This window comes from Pteronotus mesoamericanus, unplaced genomic scaffold, assembly GCF_021234165.1.
Source record: "Pteronotus mesoamericanus isolate MK-2021 breed Mesoamerican mustached bat unplaced genomic scaffold, CSHL_Meso_final contig_73, whole genome shotgun sequence".
In the NCBI taxonomy this organism is placed as follows: Eukaryota; Metazoa; Chordata; class Mammalia; order Chiroptera; family Mormoopidae; genus Pteronotus; species Pteronotus mesoamericanus.
Genome location: NW_026555245.1, coordinates 22,397,027 through 22,412,469, shown reverse-complemented (window position 1 = coordinate 22,412,469; position 15,443 = coordinate 22,397,027). Strand labels below are relative to the sequence as shown.

The 15,443-nt window shown below is 33.1% G+C and overlaps 1 protein-coding gene across 1 annotated transcript in view; it reads right to left on the bottom strand.

The window, feature by feature from the left end:
• Window positions 1–15,443, bottom strand: part of UHRF2 (ubiquitin like with PHD and ring finger domains 2) — an 86,951-nt gene that overhangs the window by 29,288 nt on the left and 42,220 nt on the right. The window contains exons 5-6 of the mRNA XM_054583123.1: window positions 3,663–3,772; window positions 1,113–1,299 (exon numbers count right to left, since the gene is read on the bottom strand). Coding sequence (XP_054439098.1) covers window positions 1,113–1,299; window positions 3,663–3,772 — 297 coding nt within the window. The remainder of the gene's footprint in view (window positions 1–1,112; window positions 1,300–3,662; window positions 3,773–15,443) is intronic.

Sequence of the window (15,443 nt, the reverse complement as noted above, 5' to 3'; positions counted from 1 at the left end):
ACAATGATACCAGCTGCATCTCATGGCGATGTTAATATTTCTGGGTATGTCATCCTTCCAACTTAAAAACCATCTATGCTAGTAACATGGCCCACAGTTTGAAGAGAAAAAGCATAGTATGACATTAAAAAGTTCATTATAACTTTGGGCACATTTTTCCCAGTCTCCTTTCTAATTATTTCTTTTTGTAACTAAGTTAATAGAAGAAATATTTTGTCAAGTGTATTTGATCTTGGTGCCTGGTTGTACTTATTAACCTCATAGTATTAAATATTGATACAATAACCCATATAAAGCACTTTGTAACTGTCTAGCATTTACTAAGTGCTTAATTACTATTAAGTACTATTATAGAACATAATAGGTACATCTAAAATAAGTCATATTTAAGTAAAAACCAGAAGAATGAATATCATCCTGAAGTTAGGTAAAGAAGAAAATGTTGCCAAGAGAAAACGTATCAAGCATAAAAACCCAGAGGAGAGAAAGAAAATGACTTATTTAAAGAGCTCCAAGATATATAATCTGGGTAGAGTAACCTTGGCCAGGTAGGTCAGTTAGAGCATTGTCCCAATATACTAAGGTTGTGGGTTTGATCCCTGGTCAGAGAACATACAAGAAGTAATCAGTGAATGCATAAATAAGTGGAACAACAAATCGATGTATGTCTCTCTCTCTTTTCTCCTTCTTTTCTCTCTAAAATCAATAAATAAAATTTTTAAAAAAACTATTATATAATCTGGCTAGAGCACAGAATATTTGGGGAAATGGAAGGGGTAAGTGGTAAGAAATACAGCTGGAAAAATCAACTAAAAAATATTTGTAAGGCAACATAAAGCCTCTGAAGCAAAAGGGTAATACAATCAGGTATTTGAAAAAACATAGACTCCATACTGGAGAAAAGACTGGAGGGATTAAGTATGGAGCTAGAGACTGGTTCGGGAGCTGTGGTAATAATTGAATAAAGGTATCAATGTCAAATAACCATTGGCTATAAAATGTTAAGTACTTTAATATACATTATGTATCTTTATAAATCTATGGTGACTCAAACATCTATTTCACATTCTATTTTTAACATAGCAACAACAAAAATACCCTAATAATCATACCAGTATTCCTCTTCAGGGACCTTATCCAAGGGTGGATTCAGGCAGTAAATATGATAGGCCATGTTACATTCATCACATAGAAGCTGCATGTTGGGTTCCTGTTTTCCACCACATATATGACAGGAGCAAGAATGGCATTTCTTGTCTGGGTCTCCACCGCATAAGTCACATTCAGGATCATTTTTCCCTATTAAAAACAAAATATAGCAAGCCTAATCTTAAAATCATTTTTGCAACTATATATCTTCCCAAGAAAAACCTATGAAAATATCACACAGCTTTTTTAATGAAGAGAAAGAAACCATCAAGTATGGGACTTTAAGAATAAATGCCTGAGCCTCATTCTAGAGTTGTGAATCAAATTTTCAGGAATGGGGCCTGGGCATGTGCCAGTAATAAATCTAATTACACCTGACCATGAGGATAATGAACTTTTGTCTTAAAAATATTTTAATTTATACTGATTAGACTCATGGTTCCCCAAATGTGCACCAATGTGGTGAACTCACTGGGGCATCATAAGATGTCTTAAAATTTCAAGGGATATACAATACTTTGTCAAACAAAGTTGTTTAGACCTACTTACTTAATAAACGGAATTGTTAAGTACCATCTGTCCTGCAGATCCAAACCCTTCCTTGGGAGGGCTGTACTAAGAGGGGGAGGGCTGTTAGGAGCCAGCAAGCCCACTTTAATTCCCATACAAGCTATGCCCCTAACATATTCTCTTTATTAGTAATAGAAATGCCTCTTATAGGCATTTCTAATTCAGCTGATTTTCATCTTACTTGTCAATTGGTTCAGAACTCTGGCAAGTTAAGAAATGCCATTTTTTGCCTCCTCCCCATCTAAGTCCAAATACCTTTTGATAAAGTGTTCCCTTAAAATTTTAAAATATACATAAGTACACAAAGTCTTATAGTAACATTCATTAATACCAAAAGTTAACCTAAATGTCAAAGAGGAACAATTGGAAAGATTTTTATGAAAAACACAGGTAAATTTACAAGAACTATTAATACAGAGGAAACCAGGTATATTAAATTCAAAAACGAAATTGGAGGATAATTTTTTAAAAAACAAAGTAGCTTAAATACAAGAGGAAAAATTATAGATACAGGATGATGTCTAGAATGACATACTGTTAGAATGATTACCTCCTGGGAGTTCTATATTATTTGAATTTACATAGTTCTATATTCTGAATTTCTTACAAATTATATACAGTACATTTGTGAAGAAATTTACTGTATCAGGACTAATCTAGCATAATGGGGAAAGTACCTGACTAATGAGATGGAGGAAGGAAAAGAGAAAAGGCTACTGACTTTAGTAATAACTTTCTGACTAATCACTGCTCATTCTTGCTAATTAAGATGACAGTAATTTTGTTGTTCATTTCCACTACAGTAGCTGTGACAACATATTAAGTAATGGAAATATGACAAACCTAAAAGGCATGTTTAGATTTTTGGTTTGGAGAGTGAATCATCTGACCAATGGAAATTTGGCTATGGCTCTGAAATGGTTTCTTTAACATACAAATTCAAAAATTATAGCTATAATGTGATTAGCATTAGACAGAACAAAAAATATGCAGATATACCAAGTGGGAGAAGACAGAAAGACATGAGAAAAACCTAGTCAAACTTGGTTTTCTATTGTGGTTAACTGAGAAAGACTAAGTCACATTAAATAGATTTACTCATCAATTCACCTTTGTTTCTAAGATACAATCATACAGGTAGTCATACAAAGTATGCCTTAAGGGTGTTAACTCAAATGTAGATAAATTAGCCTTACAGACTCAAAAAATGAGAATGGTCTAGACTGGTAACATGAAAAGTCTGTTTATTGATCTGTTAAAATTTTTGTTTTATAATCTTGCACAATTGTGGTAAGAAGAGATTAGGAAGGACCCCTTTTGTCTTGAATAGTTCTTTTCCAGAATATTCTAGACATTGATATGTGGCATAAAGTCAATGGACTGCTCTCCACAAAAAAATTCAGAACTGAAAGTGTGAAGACACTCTATATGAAAAGATAGTAATTGAATCATGAATGAAAAAACCTAGAATCTAGTCATAACTCTGTTATCAGCTAGATATATGATATTAAGCAAGTAAAATATGTACAATGAAGAGGTATGGATATATAAAAACCTCATTTATTATCTCCCAGGAATTCAAGGATGAATCAGCAACATTATTCTTGGGCTCTATTGGTATAAAAATAAGTCTCATTAGTAAAAACTAATCTTGTCTGGCCATAAAATTACTGAAATGGGATTTTTATTTGGACAGAACCTGTAGTAGAGAAAACAGCAAGAAAATGGCAATAAAATGTCACTATGAGAAAATATTTCTTTGAAAACAATTTTTATTATGAGAAAAATCCATCAGACCAAAATGGAACTTAGATCAAAACTGGTGTCTTGGAAATTAAATTCTATAGGCTAAGTTTTATACTCTCTCAAAAGTTATTCCCTGGCCAATTAAAATGGCAATCATGTACACTAAATATAGTTTAAGCCCATAAAAATATCCATACTTAAAAACTTTCCATCTGCCAATGAAAGAGGATGGGCTCCAGGTTTCTCGATCTTGAAGATTTCATTTACAAATTTTATCTGGCAGTCATTTATTTTTCCTTCAGAACCCCTGTTTAAAAAAGGAAGAAAGGTTAACTTCTGCCAGCAAATCTAACCACATGCAAGTAATAATTAAAAGTCAGTGTGAAAACTAAACTTTGTTTATTTACAAATTAGGATTATAGTTATTCCAATTACTCTGAGTTATTGTTTCCAACAGAATAAAAAGTCCAATAGTAAGAAGCTAATATTCAAAGTTAAGTGTAACTTTAGTGTACTATTAGGAAAAAAAATTTAGAGACTGCACTTAAATTATCTGGTAAGAAGATAGCTATCTTGTAAATTTAATTTAAAGGCTAGATAAAATGATACTCTCAATTAAAATGAAAGATTGAAACATATTTCCAACAAATACAGTGAGTTTCTAGGTAAAAAGATGACATCATTAAAAAGAAGTCATTTAAATACTATGCCATATATTTCATAGATATAATCTATACCTGTTTGCATAAGCTTCTTCAAAGTTTCCTGTTATGATGGTGGATATGTACATTTCTCCTTTTAATCTGTCAAGTTTTGCTTTATATTTTTGAAGCTACATTACTGGGTGTATACAGATTTAAGATTCTTAAATCTTATAAAATGTGTCTCTACTAATACATTCTGTATCAAAAGTGTACCTTTTTGTTATTAGCATTTGCTTAAAGACATTTTCCATCCTTTCACCTTTTCTTTTAAAACTGATAATGTAAAATATACACAAATGCAGAAAACTGCATAGGGAAATGTACCATTTTTGCATTTGTTTCCAAGACTCTATAAATTCCCACATGATCTCTTTTTTCCTTGCAATTTGTTGAAGAACCACTATCATTTGTACTATGGTTTCTCAGTCTTGATTTTGGTATTTGTATTCTCAAAGTTTTGCATTCCCAGAGTGTAGTGTAGTTTTTTTCTGTTGTTCATATTTTCAGTAAATTGGTAGTTGGATCTGGAGCAGAAGTCAAAAAACTTGGTTTGCTGCCTGTTTTTCTAAGTATAAGTTTTACTGCAGAAGCTACGCCTAACTCATTTATGTATTCTCTATGGCTGGTTTTCTCTACAATGGCAGAGTTCAGTAGTTTTGACAGAGACCCTCTGTCCACCAAAGGTTAAACTACTATCTGGACCTTTACAAAAATTAAAAAAAAAAAAAAAAGAAAAAAGTCCAGACCTGGCTTTAAATGCTTAATCAAATCATCTAGGTTCATTTTTTGGTAAAATTATTTGCAGTTTTCAAAAGTAGTAGTTCCTCTAACACCCTATATAGGTGACCAATGAATTTTATTACTAGGAAATCACATATTTGAAGTGTTTGAATCAACTGTAGTTACATTCCTCATCAATGTTCAAATTGTCTCATCTCTGGCCAATGGGATCTTCCAGATGACTCCCAAATCTTCCTGACAAAATCTCTGTCTTTGCGGGTTTCCTTGTTACCTATAACACAAGATGCTCCAAGTCCACCTTGTACACTTTCTGCCTCTGGCCTGAATTATCTCCAAGGAAGCCTGGTTTCTTTTAGGTAGACATGGTATTTCAAGACCATAATTTAAGCACTAGAGAAGCTTACTGTAACTGGACTGATCACTGTTTCTAGGCTTTTTCAGTGGACAGAGCTATAGAATTGAAATGTACACATTAATACATGTATAAAATGCCTCATGAGTTCATACAAACTTTCTGTTCAAATTCAGGACTAAAGGGCGAATTTACTTTTTAAAAAACAATTATGTTTCTCCTTTTTCCCTAATCAGAAAAGACACCAGTGATGCCTAAATTAGAATGCTACAAATACTTCTTTGCTTTATCCCAAAGTATATACAAGACATTCTCTCACCAGTTGTCATTATGATTTCTGAGAATGCTTTAAAATTTCTCTGTACAGCCCTGACCCACGTAGCTCAGTTGGTTGGGTGTCATCCCACAAAGCAAAAGGTCACTGGCATTCTATCCCTGGCTGACGCGTGTACGAAACAACTGATTGATGTTTTTCTCACAATGTTTCTCTCCCTCTCCTTTTCCCTCTCTTCTACTCTCTAAAAATAAATAAATCTTTAAAAAAATTTCTCTGTACATCTCCCCCATGTCTTAGTTATATTTACAGTGTCAGATCATATAACCATTACATACATATTATATTTTCTATATCTCCTTTAGCCCTAGTTCTAAATGTAGCATTTTAATGTTTACAACACTCTGTCAATTTTTTTTTAGTCATCTCAATGATCTGAAGCTGGTTTTTTAGGAGATTCCCTAGGAGGGGTTCAGGAAAACAATGCCTCCCCTAGTTGTTACAAGTTAACGACCTGTCTCCAGCCTTTATGCTGATGGCCAGTTTGGCTAGACTTAAAATCCCTGGTTCATGCTTTGACTCATGCATGTCTTCCTGGAATGCTTTCTTTGTAAGCATGTTATCCTAGTTCCTTATTTTTTCCCTTCTAATTTTGAATGATATTTGACATTGATGCTTTTCTTCTTATTTTCTTGAAATTTTAGAGGGTATAATTTCACTTGGCTTTGCTAGTTCACAGCTAGAGTTCCACAGAGCTATTTTCATTATTGCTTTTTGGAGAAGCATTCAATCTCATAGCAGTTAAAATCTAATAGGACAAGAATCAGATCAGTAGTTGTAAGGGGCCAAGGCTGAAGGTGGCAGTGGTGACTTAGATGAAGTCACTTTTTGGGGTGATCAAAATGTTCTCTATCTGGATTACAGTGGTAGCATGGATATATACATTTGTTAATATCCACTTAATATATTGTAAAGTATACCTCAAAAATTACTTTTAAAAAGACATTATGGAAGTTTACTTTCTGAAATCTCCCGGCTCCATTCCCCTCCCCTATTTTTAACTGGATATTTTTTCCTTTTGTCTTTATTTCCCTGTCCTATTCAATTTGAATTGCATTCACAGTAATTTCTTCTCAATATGGAGCTTTGTCCTGGTATGGAGCCATAATTAATTTTGAGAGTTCATAGAGTTATAATCCCCTTAGACCTCTCTACAAACTGTTTGTACTTACCCAAACTGGGGTGCCTACCCCTTCTAGCTTCAGCTGCTGTCATTACCTATTGTTGCATAATAAATCACCCTAAAACTAGCAGCATAAAACAAAAATTACCTTACAGTTTCTGTGGATCAGGAATTTGGAAGCAGCTTAGCTGAGTAGGTCTGGTTCAAGATCTTTCATGAGGTTTCAGTCAAGCTGTTGACCAGGGTTGCAGTCTCATCTAAAGGCTCAACTAGGGAAAGACCGACAGGCTGTCTGAAGTCTCACAACACAGCAGCTGGCTTCCCCCAGAGGAAGTGATCTGAGAGCCCAAAATGGAAGCTTCAATGTTTTTATATTTTTATAGCCCAATCACAGAAGTTGTATACAACCACTTCTGTCATATTCTGTTGGTCACACAAAGCAACCCTAGTAAAATGTGAGCAGGAATGATGCAAGGCATGAGTATCAGAAAGCAGGAATTATTGAGGGTCAGTTTGAAAGGTGGCCACCAAGCTGCTGTTATTAAAACTGCTTGCTTAATTTATTATTTTAGAGTTCTTGGATCCATCATGTATCCTGTAGTTAGCCTCTCCTTCCTCTTCTACAACCACTAACACCACACAGGTCTTGTAGCTTTCAGCTGTTTATCCCACCAGCTATTTAGGTGTTTGTGCGGAATGCCACATCACCCAAAACAGTTGTCCATGAGTTTTTGGATTAGATATTTTAGTTGCTCTATGTTTTTATAAGGACATCTAGGAAGATTAAAAATTCTGTCATCTTTCTAGAATTCATTTCTTCTTGTATTTTCAACTTCTATGATTTCATAAAGAGCCTTTCTAGCAAGCAGCATATGGGTTTTGTTTTTGTTTTAATCTAGTCTGCTGATCTTTCGTCTTTCATTGTAATACTTAGTTCACATATAGTTAGTATAATGGCCGATATGTTTGGGTTTCTTTCTACCATTATACTATATATTTTATAATTTATCTACTTTTTCACTTCTTTTACTCTTTTTAACTGCCTTCTTTTGGATTTTTCTAATATTAATTATTTACTTTCTACTCTATTTATTTGCTAACATTTTATTATTTTTTAGTGGTTCTTAAAGACTGCACCATGCGAAACTGACAAATCAAACTCTTGGGTTGGCCAAGATGTCTGCATGGTTTTTTTCCATAAAATAAAAAGACACATTTTTCATTTTCACCAATAACTCTATTGATTTGGATATTTTGAGTATGTTCATTATCTCCTGCGTGGTATAATGTTGATTGTTCTCAATTAATGTCTCGATTTGATCGCTGTCAACTTCAATTGATCTACCTCACATGTCCAGTGAGAAATCTCTAGCATGAAACTTCACAAACCACTTTTGACACTTTTGATCAGTCACAGAAGCTTCTCTAATACACTGCATAAGTCTTTTTTTTTTTTTTGCATTTCAGTTGTTTTTACCTTTCTTGAAATAGAGCATATGCTGAAAATGTTGCTTATTTTCTTCCATCTTCAATATTAAAATGGCTACACAAAAATTCACCCATTTTGATGTTTTTATTTTTAAATGCACACTGATATGAGAGCCATCACAATACAATTGCACAAAATTGTTTCGAATGAAGTTAAAAACTAAGCAGTACTAGAGCCACCTCACAGAAAAAACCAAACTTTTGGCCAACCAAATATTTTAAGTTTTACTTTCACTATTTTACTGTTCATGCCAGAATCTCAGTTTCATTTACCAACTCCATCTTTGCATGGCTGTCATGCATTTTCTTCTACACATATTTTGAGGTTCACTATCATTGTTTTGAATAGTCTATTTGTACATCATTCATATAGTTACCCTTCCTTTGTTAATTCCTTCCTGCATTTTCATGTTTCTAGCTGATACCTCCTTCTACTTAAATAAGTCCCTTTAATTTCTTTTCATGCAGGTCTGTTAGTATTGAATTCTCTAAGTTCTAGTTTCATGTCTTTATTTTGGCTTTCTTTTTTGTAGGATATTTTCATTAGAAATTTATTTCTAAGGTCAGCTATCTTTTTCAAAAGTTTTGGAAAATTCTTGCTATTTTCAACTACAGTGGTACCTTGGTACTTGTCATTAATTCATTCTGAGGGGTAGCAAGCAAGTGCCAAGTGCTGAAACATTTTTTCTCATCAAAATGCCGCAAGTACTAGGTTTGACGAGTTCTGAAGCCGACGAGTTCTGAAGCCAACGAGTACTGAGGTATGACTATTGTTTACACCCTACTCTCCTTTCTGGGATCTATAAGTAAATGTAATACATATCTTTTCACCAGTCCCATATGTCCAAGTCTATTTTCTGCTGTTTTTGATTATTTTTTCCATTTTTCAGATTGAATATTTTTCACTGACTTTTTAATTTACTAATCCTACCTCCTGCTGTATCTTATCTGCATAACCCAATCTAATGAGGTCTCATTCTTAGATAACTATATTATTTGAGTTCTAGAATCTCCATGATTATTTTACAGATTCCAATTCTCCATGAAACTCTCCATCTTTTTGTCTGTTTTCTTGAGCATTTTAATCACAATTACTTTAAAGTCTCAAACTGATAACAGATTTATTAAGATCACCTATGTACATCTATTTCTATAGTTCCCCTCTCTTTTCTGGTTTTGTATTATATGGCCCTGTCTTTTGGTAGTACAGTATTTTTGGCTCCATGGTAGACAGGGTATATAAAACATTTGAGGCTTCAGATGTTATCTTACCATAAAGAAGGTCCAACTTTCCTTCTGCTGAAGAGATAGGTACTATGGTGGTTTAAAATTTTAATCAGCACCTATGCTGAGGCAAGGCTGGTTTGAAGTCTTGGTAGGACTCATAAGTTCACCTGTTTGCCTTAGCCACCCAGTTTTTAACTAAGGCATCTAAATTATCTGCCACGAGCTTTGACTTCTGTCTCTACACAGTCCCCATGCAAAACTAGGTTTGTACTGCATCCATAATTAGCAGAATCCCCAGGGCCAAAAACAACTATAAAAGCCTACTGTCTTCTAAGGTTTTGATTCATAGTTCCAGGAGTTCTCCTTGCCTTTATGCTGCCTGCAAATCATGATAACTATATTTGATCTAGCTAATCTAGTAATTTTAGATAAGAATAATGATCTACTGCCAGCTATTTCATCCTACCCAGAGACAGAAACCTTCCACATATTTAAGTGCTTCAATACATGTCACCAAAAAAAAAAAAAAAAAAAAAAAAAAAAAGGCTCTAAAACTAAACTTACTTCTTCACTTATTATCTATTATTTTTGTTGAAGGCTTACCTTACCCATTTCCTCTACATAAAACTGATAAAGTCATGGATCACAACCAAACTGTGTAAGTACATAGTCAATTCATTCCTTCAAGAAATACCTTATTTCATTGAATGTAATAAACCAACAATTGTACAACACATTATTTTATGTACTACCAAAAAATAAATTGGTCTGTAATGGGGCAGTCTAAGAAGAAAGCTCAAGAAAGTTGGAACACAAACTAGAAGACAACAACTATGAGATACATTAGTTTATAAAATCCCCCAAAAGCAACGAGTCAGAGAAGGACCCTCAAAGTTAGAAAGCTGAACAGCTTCTCTCACAGTTAAAGAGAGAAATAAATTACCCTACTGTAAGAGACAGAAAATAAATATGGCTGTTTCAACATTACCACTGGTTGTAAAGAGAAAAGTGATCCCCTAAGAACTGAACCACAAGGTATAATTCATGCAGGTTTGCACCTGCGAATTCACACCACCTGCGTGGTCTAAAAATGCTCAGAGAATTTAATTTCAAGTAAAAGGCACTCCAAGATGACTAGCAGAAGTAAATCCAAATCTCTGAAATATCCCAACTTCAGTTAGTCCAATAGAAATTTTAAGATATATCCTATTTCAGAAATGCTAAAATATGAAAAAACATTAATTTCAGATTCTATTTAATATTATGGTTATTGAATACCAAATGAAACTAGTGTCTAGAATACAGTAGCAAACAAAAATCAAGGCATTAACTATTCCAGTGGTAAGATAGGCAGAATAGGCTTCAAAGATGTACATGTCCTAAGCCTAGGAACCTGTATGTTACTTTGCATGACAAAAGTGACTTTACAGATATGATTAATAACCTTGAAATAGGATTGACCAGGTAGGCCCAATGTAATCACAGAGGACCTTAAAAGTAGAAGAGGAAAGAAGAGTTACTTTGAGAAACACAACATTGTCGGCTTTGAAAAGGAGAAAGTAGGCACAGGCCAAGAAATTAGGAGGTCTCTAGAATATGGATAAGGCAAGGAAGAATTCTTTTTAAGAGTCCCCAAAAGGAACACATCCCTGCTGACTCTGATTTTAGTCCAATTAAACCTATCTAAGACCTCTGACCTAGAGAACGATAAAATAAGTGTTACTGTTTAAGTCACTAGGTTTGTGTAATTTGTTGCAGCAACAATAGCAAACCAATACAAAGCAGGGCATGAAAAATAAATGTCACGATAATCAATACCATAAAATAAGTCAAAGTAAGAGAAAATTTAAGTAAGCAACACATGGTATATGTATATGATTTTACACAGTATGATCAAGAAAAGCCTCTTTTCAAGTGATGTTTGAACAAAGAACTGAAACAAGACAGAGCAAGCCAAATGTGGGGAAAACCAGACAGAGGGAACAGCAAGTCAAAGACCCTGAAGCAGGGGCATGTTTATTTGATTAAGCAATTCAGAAAGGCCAAACTTTTTGGAATACAGTGAATTTTGATTTATAACTTGATACAGACACCAAATTTGTGCCCTGTAAGAATGGTACATTCAATGGTAAGTATATCACTAAAGAGATTTCATGATAAGCAAGTATGAATAAAATTTAGTAAATAAACTATAAAAATGACATTGAAAATAAAGTAAATACATACTCAGTGTAAGGTTAAATAAGTTATTTCTTGCTATAGGATTCAAATTCACTTATGAATATATAAACTAGTATGATTTCATGTGACATTAAATACAACATACATTAACAATGTTTTGTCAAACACTCATTTGTGATGAGAATTTTAAGATCTACTATTTTACATCTTTAGAACAATGTATTTTGAAAAATAGATGTAAACTGTAAACTTCTCTTTTGAATTCTCTTCAAAACTAAAAAAAAATGAAAGAAAAGGTAAAACAATTTGGTAACTAGAGTTAGATAGTTTAAGGATATTTGCTTTTTGGTACTCACAAACTAAAAACAGAAAAAACATGAACTTTAACTCCAAGTTCCCTTATCAAATCTCTGAGGCATAGTAAAAATCATATTCCCTATTTGCTTCTTCGTTTGCACCTTCAAAACAATAGAGAGGATCAAAGCTGAAAGTTAGTTCTTTGCAAAACTAATAAAACTAATAAACCTCTGGTGAGATTAAAAAGTCACACACTAAATTTAAGAATTTATCATCACAACAAAGACTGTACACATTAAAAGATGAGGCTACCAAAACAAATGACAGTAAATTAAAATGTAGATAAAATAAATTCCTAAAAAATCAAATCCTATTTCAAAAAGGGATAGAAAATTTGAATAGTCCTATAATCATTACAGAAATGGAATCAATTATAAAAAATCTTCTCACAAAGAAAACTCAGCTCCAGAGGACTATATTGAGAAGTTCTATCAATCATTCAAGGAAAGCACACAAAACTCTGCTATAAAATAGAAAAATAGTATCCTGTCAAGTTATTTTATAAAACTAGCATAATTTGTAAAGGACCACTAGATAGAAAAGTTAACACGCAAATTTTGCTCATTAACACAAATGCAAAGATCCTATACAAAATATTGTCAAAAAAACCCCAAAAAACACACAACACAGGGAAGCATATCCACAAAATACCTGTATCAAAAGTAGTTACTGGTGAAATTTTGAAAGCTTTTTTATGGAGATTGGAGGGTGGAGAGGGGGGATGCATACTATCAATACCTTCTTTCAACAATGTACTCAAGACCAGCTGATAAAGAGGAAGCAATCAAAGAAAGGGACGAAACAAAAATGTCATAATTCAAGATAATTATAATTGTAAAAATTCCAAAAACAGTATGGATGCAAATTAATATTAGTAAAAATAAAAAATCTAGTAAGGGTGGTAGATCCAAGATTAAAAGTTACTTGTATACCAGTAACAGAGAAAAATGAAATAAAAAATAATTAAAAAGTGGTACCTAAGTTTAAATAAAGATAACAGGCAATATAAGATCAGATCTCTGGAGAGAGTTGTATCAAGTTGAATCATATAATTGTCAACATTTAAATATTTGAACCTACAAAAGCATATTTCATATGGTTCAACCTAAAAAAAAAATCAGAAAAACACAATGACCTAACTAAATGATGAGAAATCACATTATGGATTAGATTAAATGTAATACCTATCAAATTCCCAATAGTTTTTATGTGGAAATTACCAAGATGACTGGAAAATTCAAATGAAAGTACAAAGAGCTAAGAAAACAGTACTGAAGAACAAGGAAGGGAGATCTGCTCTGTCACATTATGACACGTTTGGAGCTGATATAAGGATACACAAAATAGACGAATGTTATAGAATAGTGACCAAATGGATGTATCAAATATAAAGATACTTGTTATGAGGTGATATATATTAAGATCAATGAGGGAAAAGTGGGCTTTTGATAAATGATAAATGATTATCCATATGTCAAGGTTAATTAAACCCTTACCTCACACTGTACATAAAAACCTACAAGTGGATTAAAGACCTAGAGAGAGGCAAAAACACAAGCTTTTAAAGGTCAGAATGGAGAATACCTTTATGCTATCTGGGTAGGAAAAAGTTTCTCCCTTCCCACTCATTGTTTTATTGAGATATAATTAATATGCCATTTATAAGTTTAAGGTATATCACATAATGATCTGATATATGTATATACTGATAAATGATTACCACAAAAAGTTTAGTCAACTTACATGACCTCACATAGTTATAATTTTTTTTTCTTGTGATGAGAATTTAAGATCTACTCTTTTAGCAACTTTCAATACAATACAGGATAGTCACCATGCTGTACCTTACATTACTGGAACTTGTACATCTTATAACTGGAAGTTTGTACTTTTTGACCACTTTCACCCATTTTATCCCCCCATCCCTAGCGCCCAAGCCCTGGAAAGTTTCCTAAGCAAGTAGGTTTCTCATAGAAAATATAAGCATAAAAAAAACATTGACAAACTTAACTATTAAAAATTAAGAACACTATTCAAACATATGGAGAAAAGATAAGGCATAGAAGATACTTTCTTCACAAATAACTGAAACGGTCAAGTTTCCACAATTAGAACAACTAAAAATCAGTAAGACAGACTACTCAATTAACAAGAACAAAACACCAGTGTTTGGAACACTGTCCTTGCAAAAGATATCCAAATTGCCAAAAAACATAAAGTTCTCAATCTCATTAGTAGCCAGCGAAATTAAAATTAAAGCCACAATGATATACTATTTCATTATATGCCAAAGTGTGAATGAGAATGCAGAGTAGTGGGAATTCTTAAACTGCTATGAAAGTATAATGCAGTACAACCATTTAAGTATTTGGTTCTAGCTGTTACAGTTGAAAATGCACAGGTTTTACAACCCAGCAATTCTACTTCTATATAAGGTGTGCAACACAAAAACTAATGCAAACAAGCACCAGGACACAGATATTATGTCAAGGCAGAACTCTTTATAACAGTCCCAAACTGTCTATTAACAGCAGAATACCTCTATACATTCGCTCTAATTATTTACCCACTATTTCCAGTGAGGGGAAAAAGATTTCTAACTATGAAAAAATTTCCAATCCACAAGCTACACCAGCTCCTTTCTGGCTTTGTGTTCCTAAAATGTAGAGTAGAAATTTAAATGACAACACAATACTTTATAGGACAGTGTGTTTTAATGTTGGGTATCACATAATTTTTCTCTGTAGTGAGCCAATATTTCACTATCTATAATTTCCATTCAATCTTAGCTTTAGTCACTAAAGCCAGGGTGTTCTACTCTAACTGTATCTCAGAATCCCTCAGGGAAGTATTTTTTAAAATAGTGAGCTATTTTTCAGCTCAACATGATGTATCGTTATCCCCTCCTACTCTGTACAAATGCTTTTTTGTACTTCCCGCACTCAAGTATCTTATAAGGCTCCCGATACAACCAATTTATATAGATGTTTTCTTCTTTTCTTCATGATTTATATCCATATCAGAATTTCAAGTGGTCTGAAAGTCTGTTGATTTAACATCCTTATTCTGGCAATAAAATCAAACTTGTGTTGGTATAAAGTTCTGCAACTGTTTTCTAAAATATAAACTATTTTCAGCACCTTACACACATTCTTTTTCTTTATCTTAGGAGTCAACAAACTTTCTCCATGAAGGGTAACAGTAAGTAGTTTAGGTTTTACAAGCCAGAGAGTCTCAGTTACAACTATTCAATGCTATTGAGTACAAAAACAGCCATAGAGAATACAATAAATGGATAGGTGTTGCTGTGTTCAAATAAAACTTTTCATAACAGGCAGCCAGTGGGTTATAGTTTATAGACCCCTGCTTTGTATTATTAACCAGAAGCAGATGCTTGAACCCAGATTTGTCACCTCAATGTTATCATAAATATAACAAATATATTAAATATAACATATATTCTATTATGTT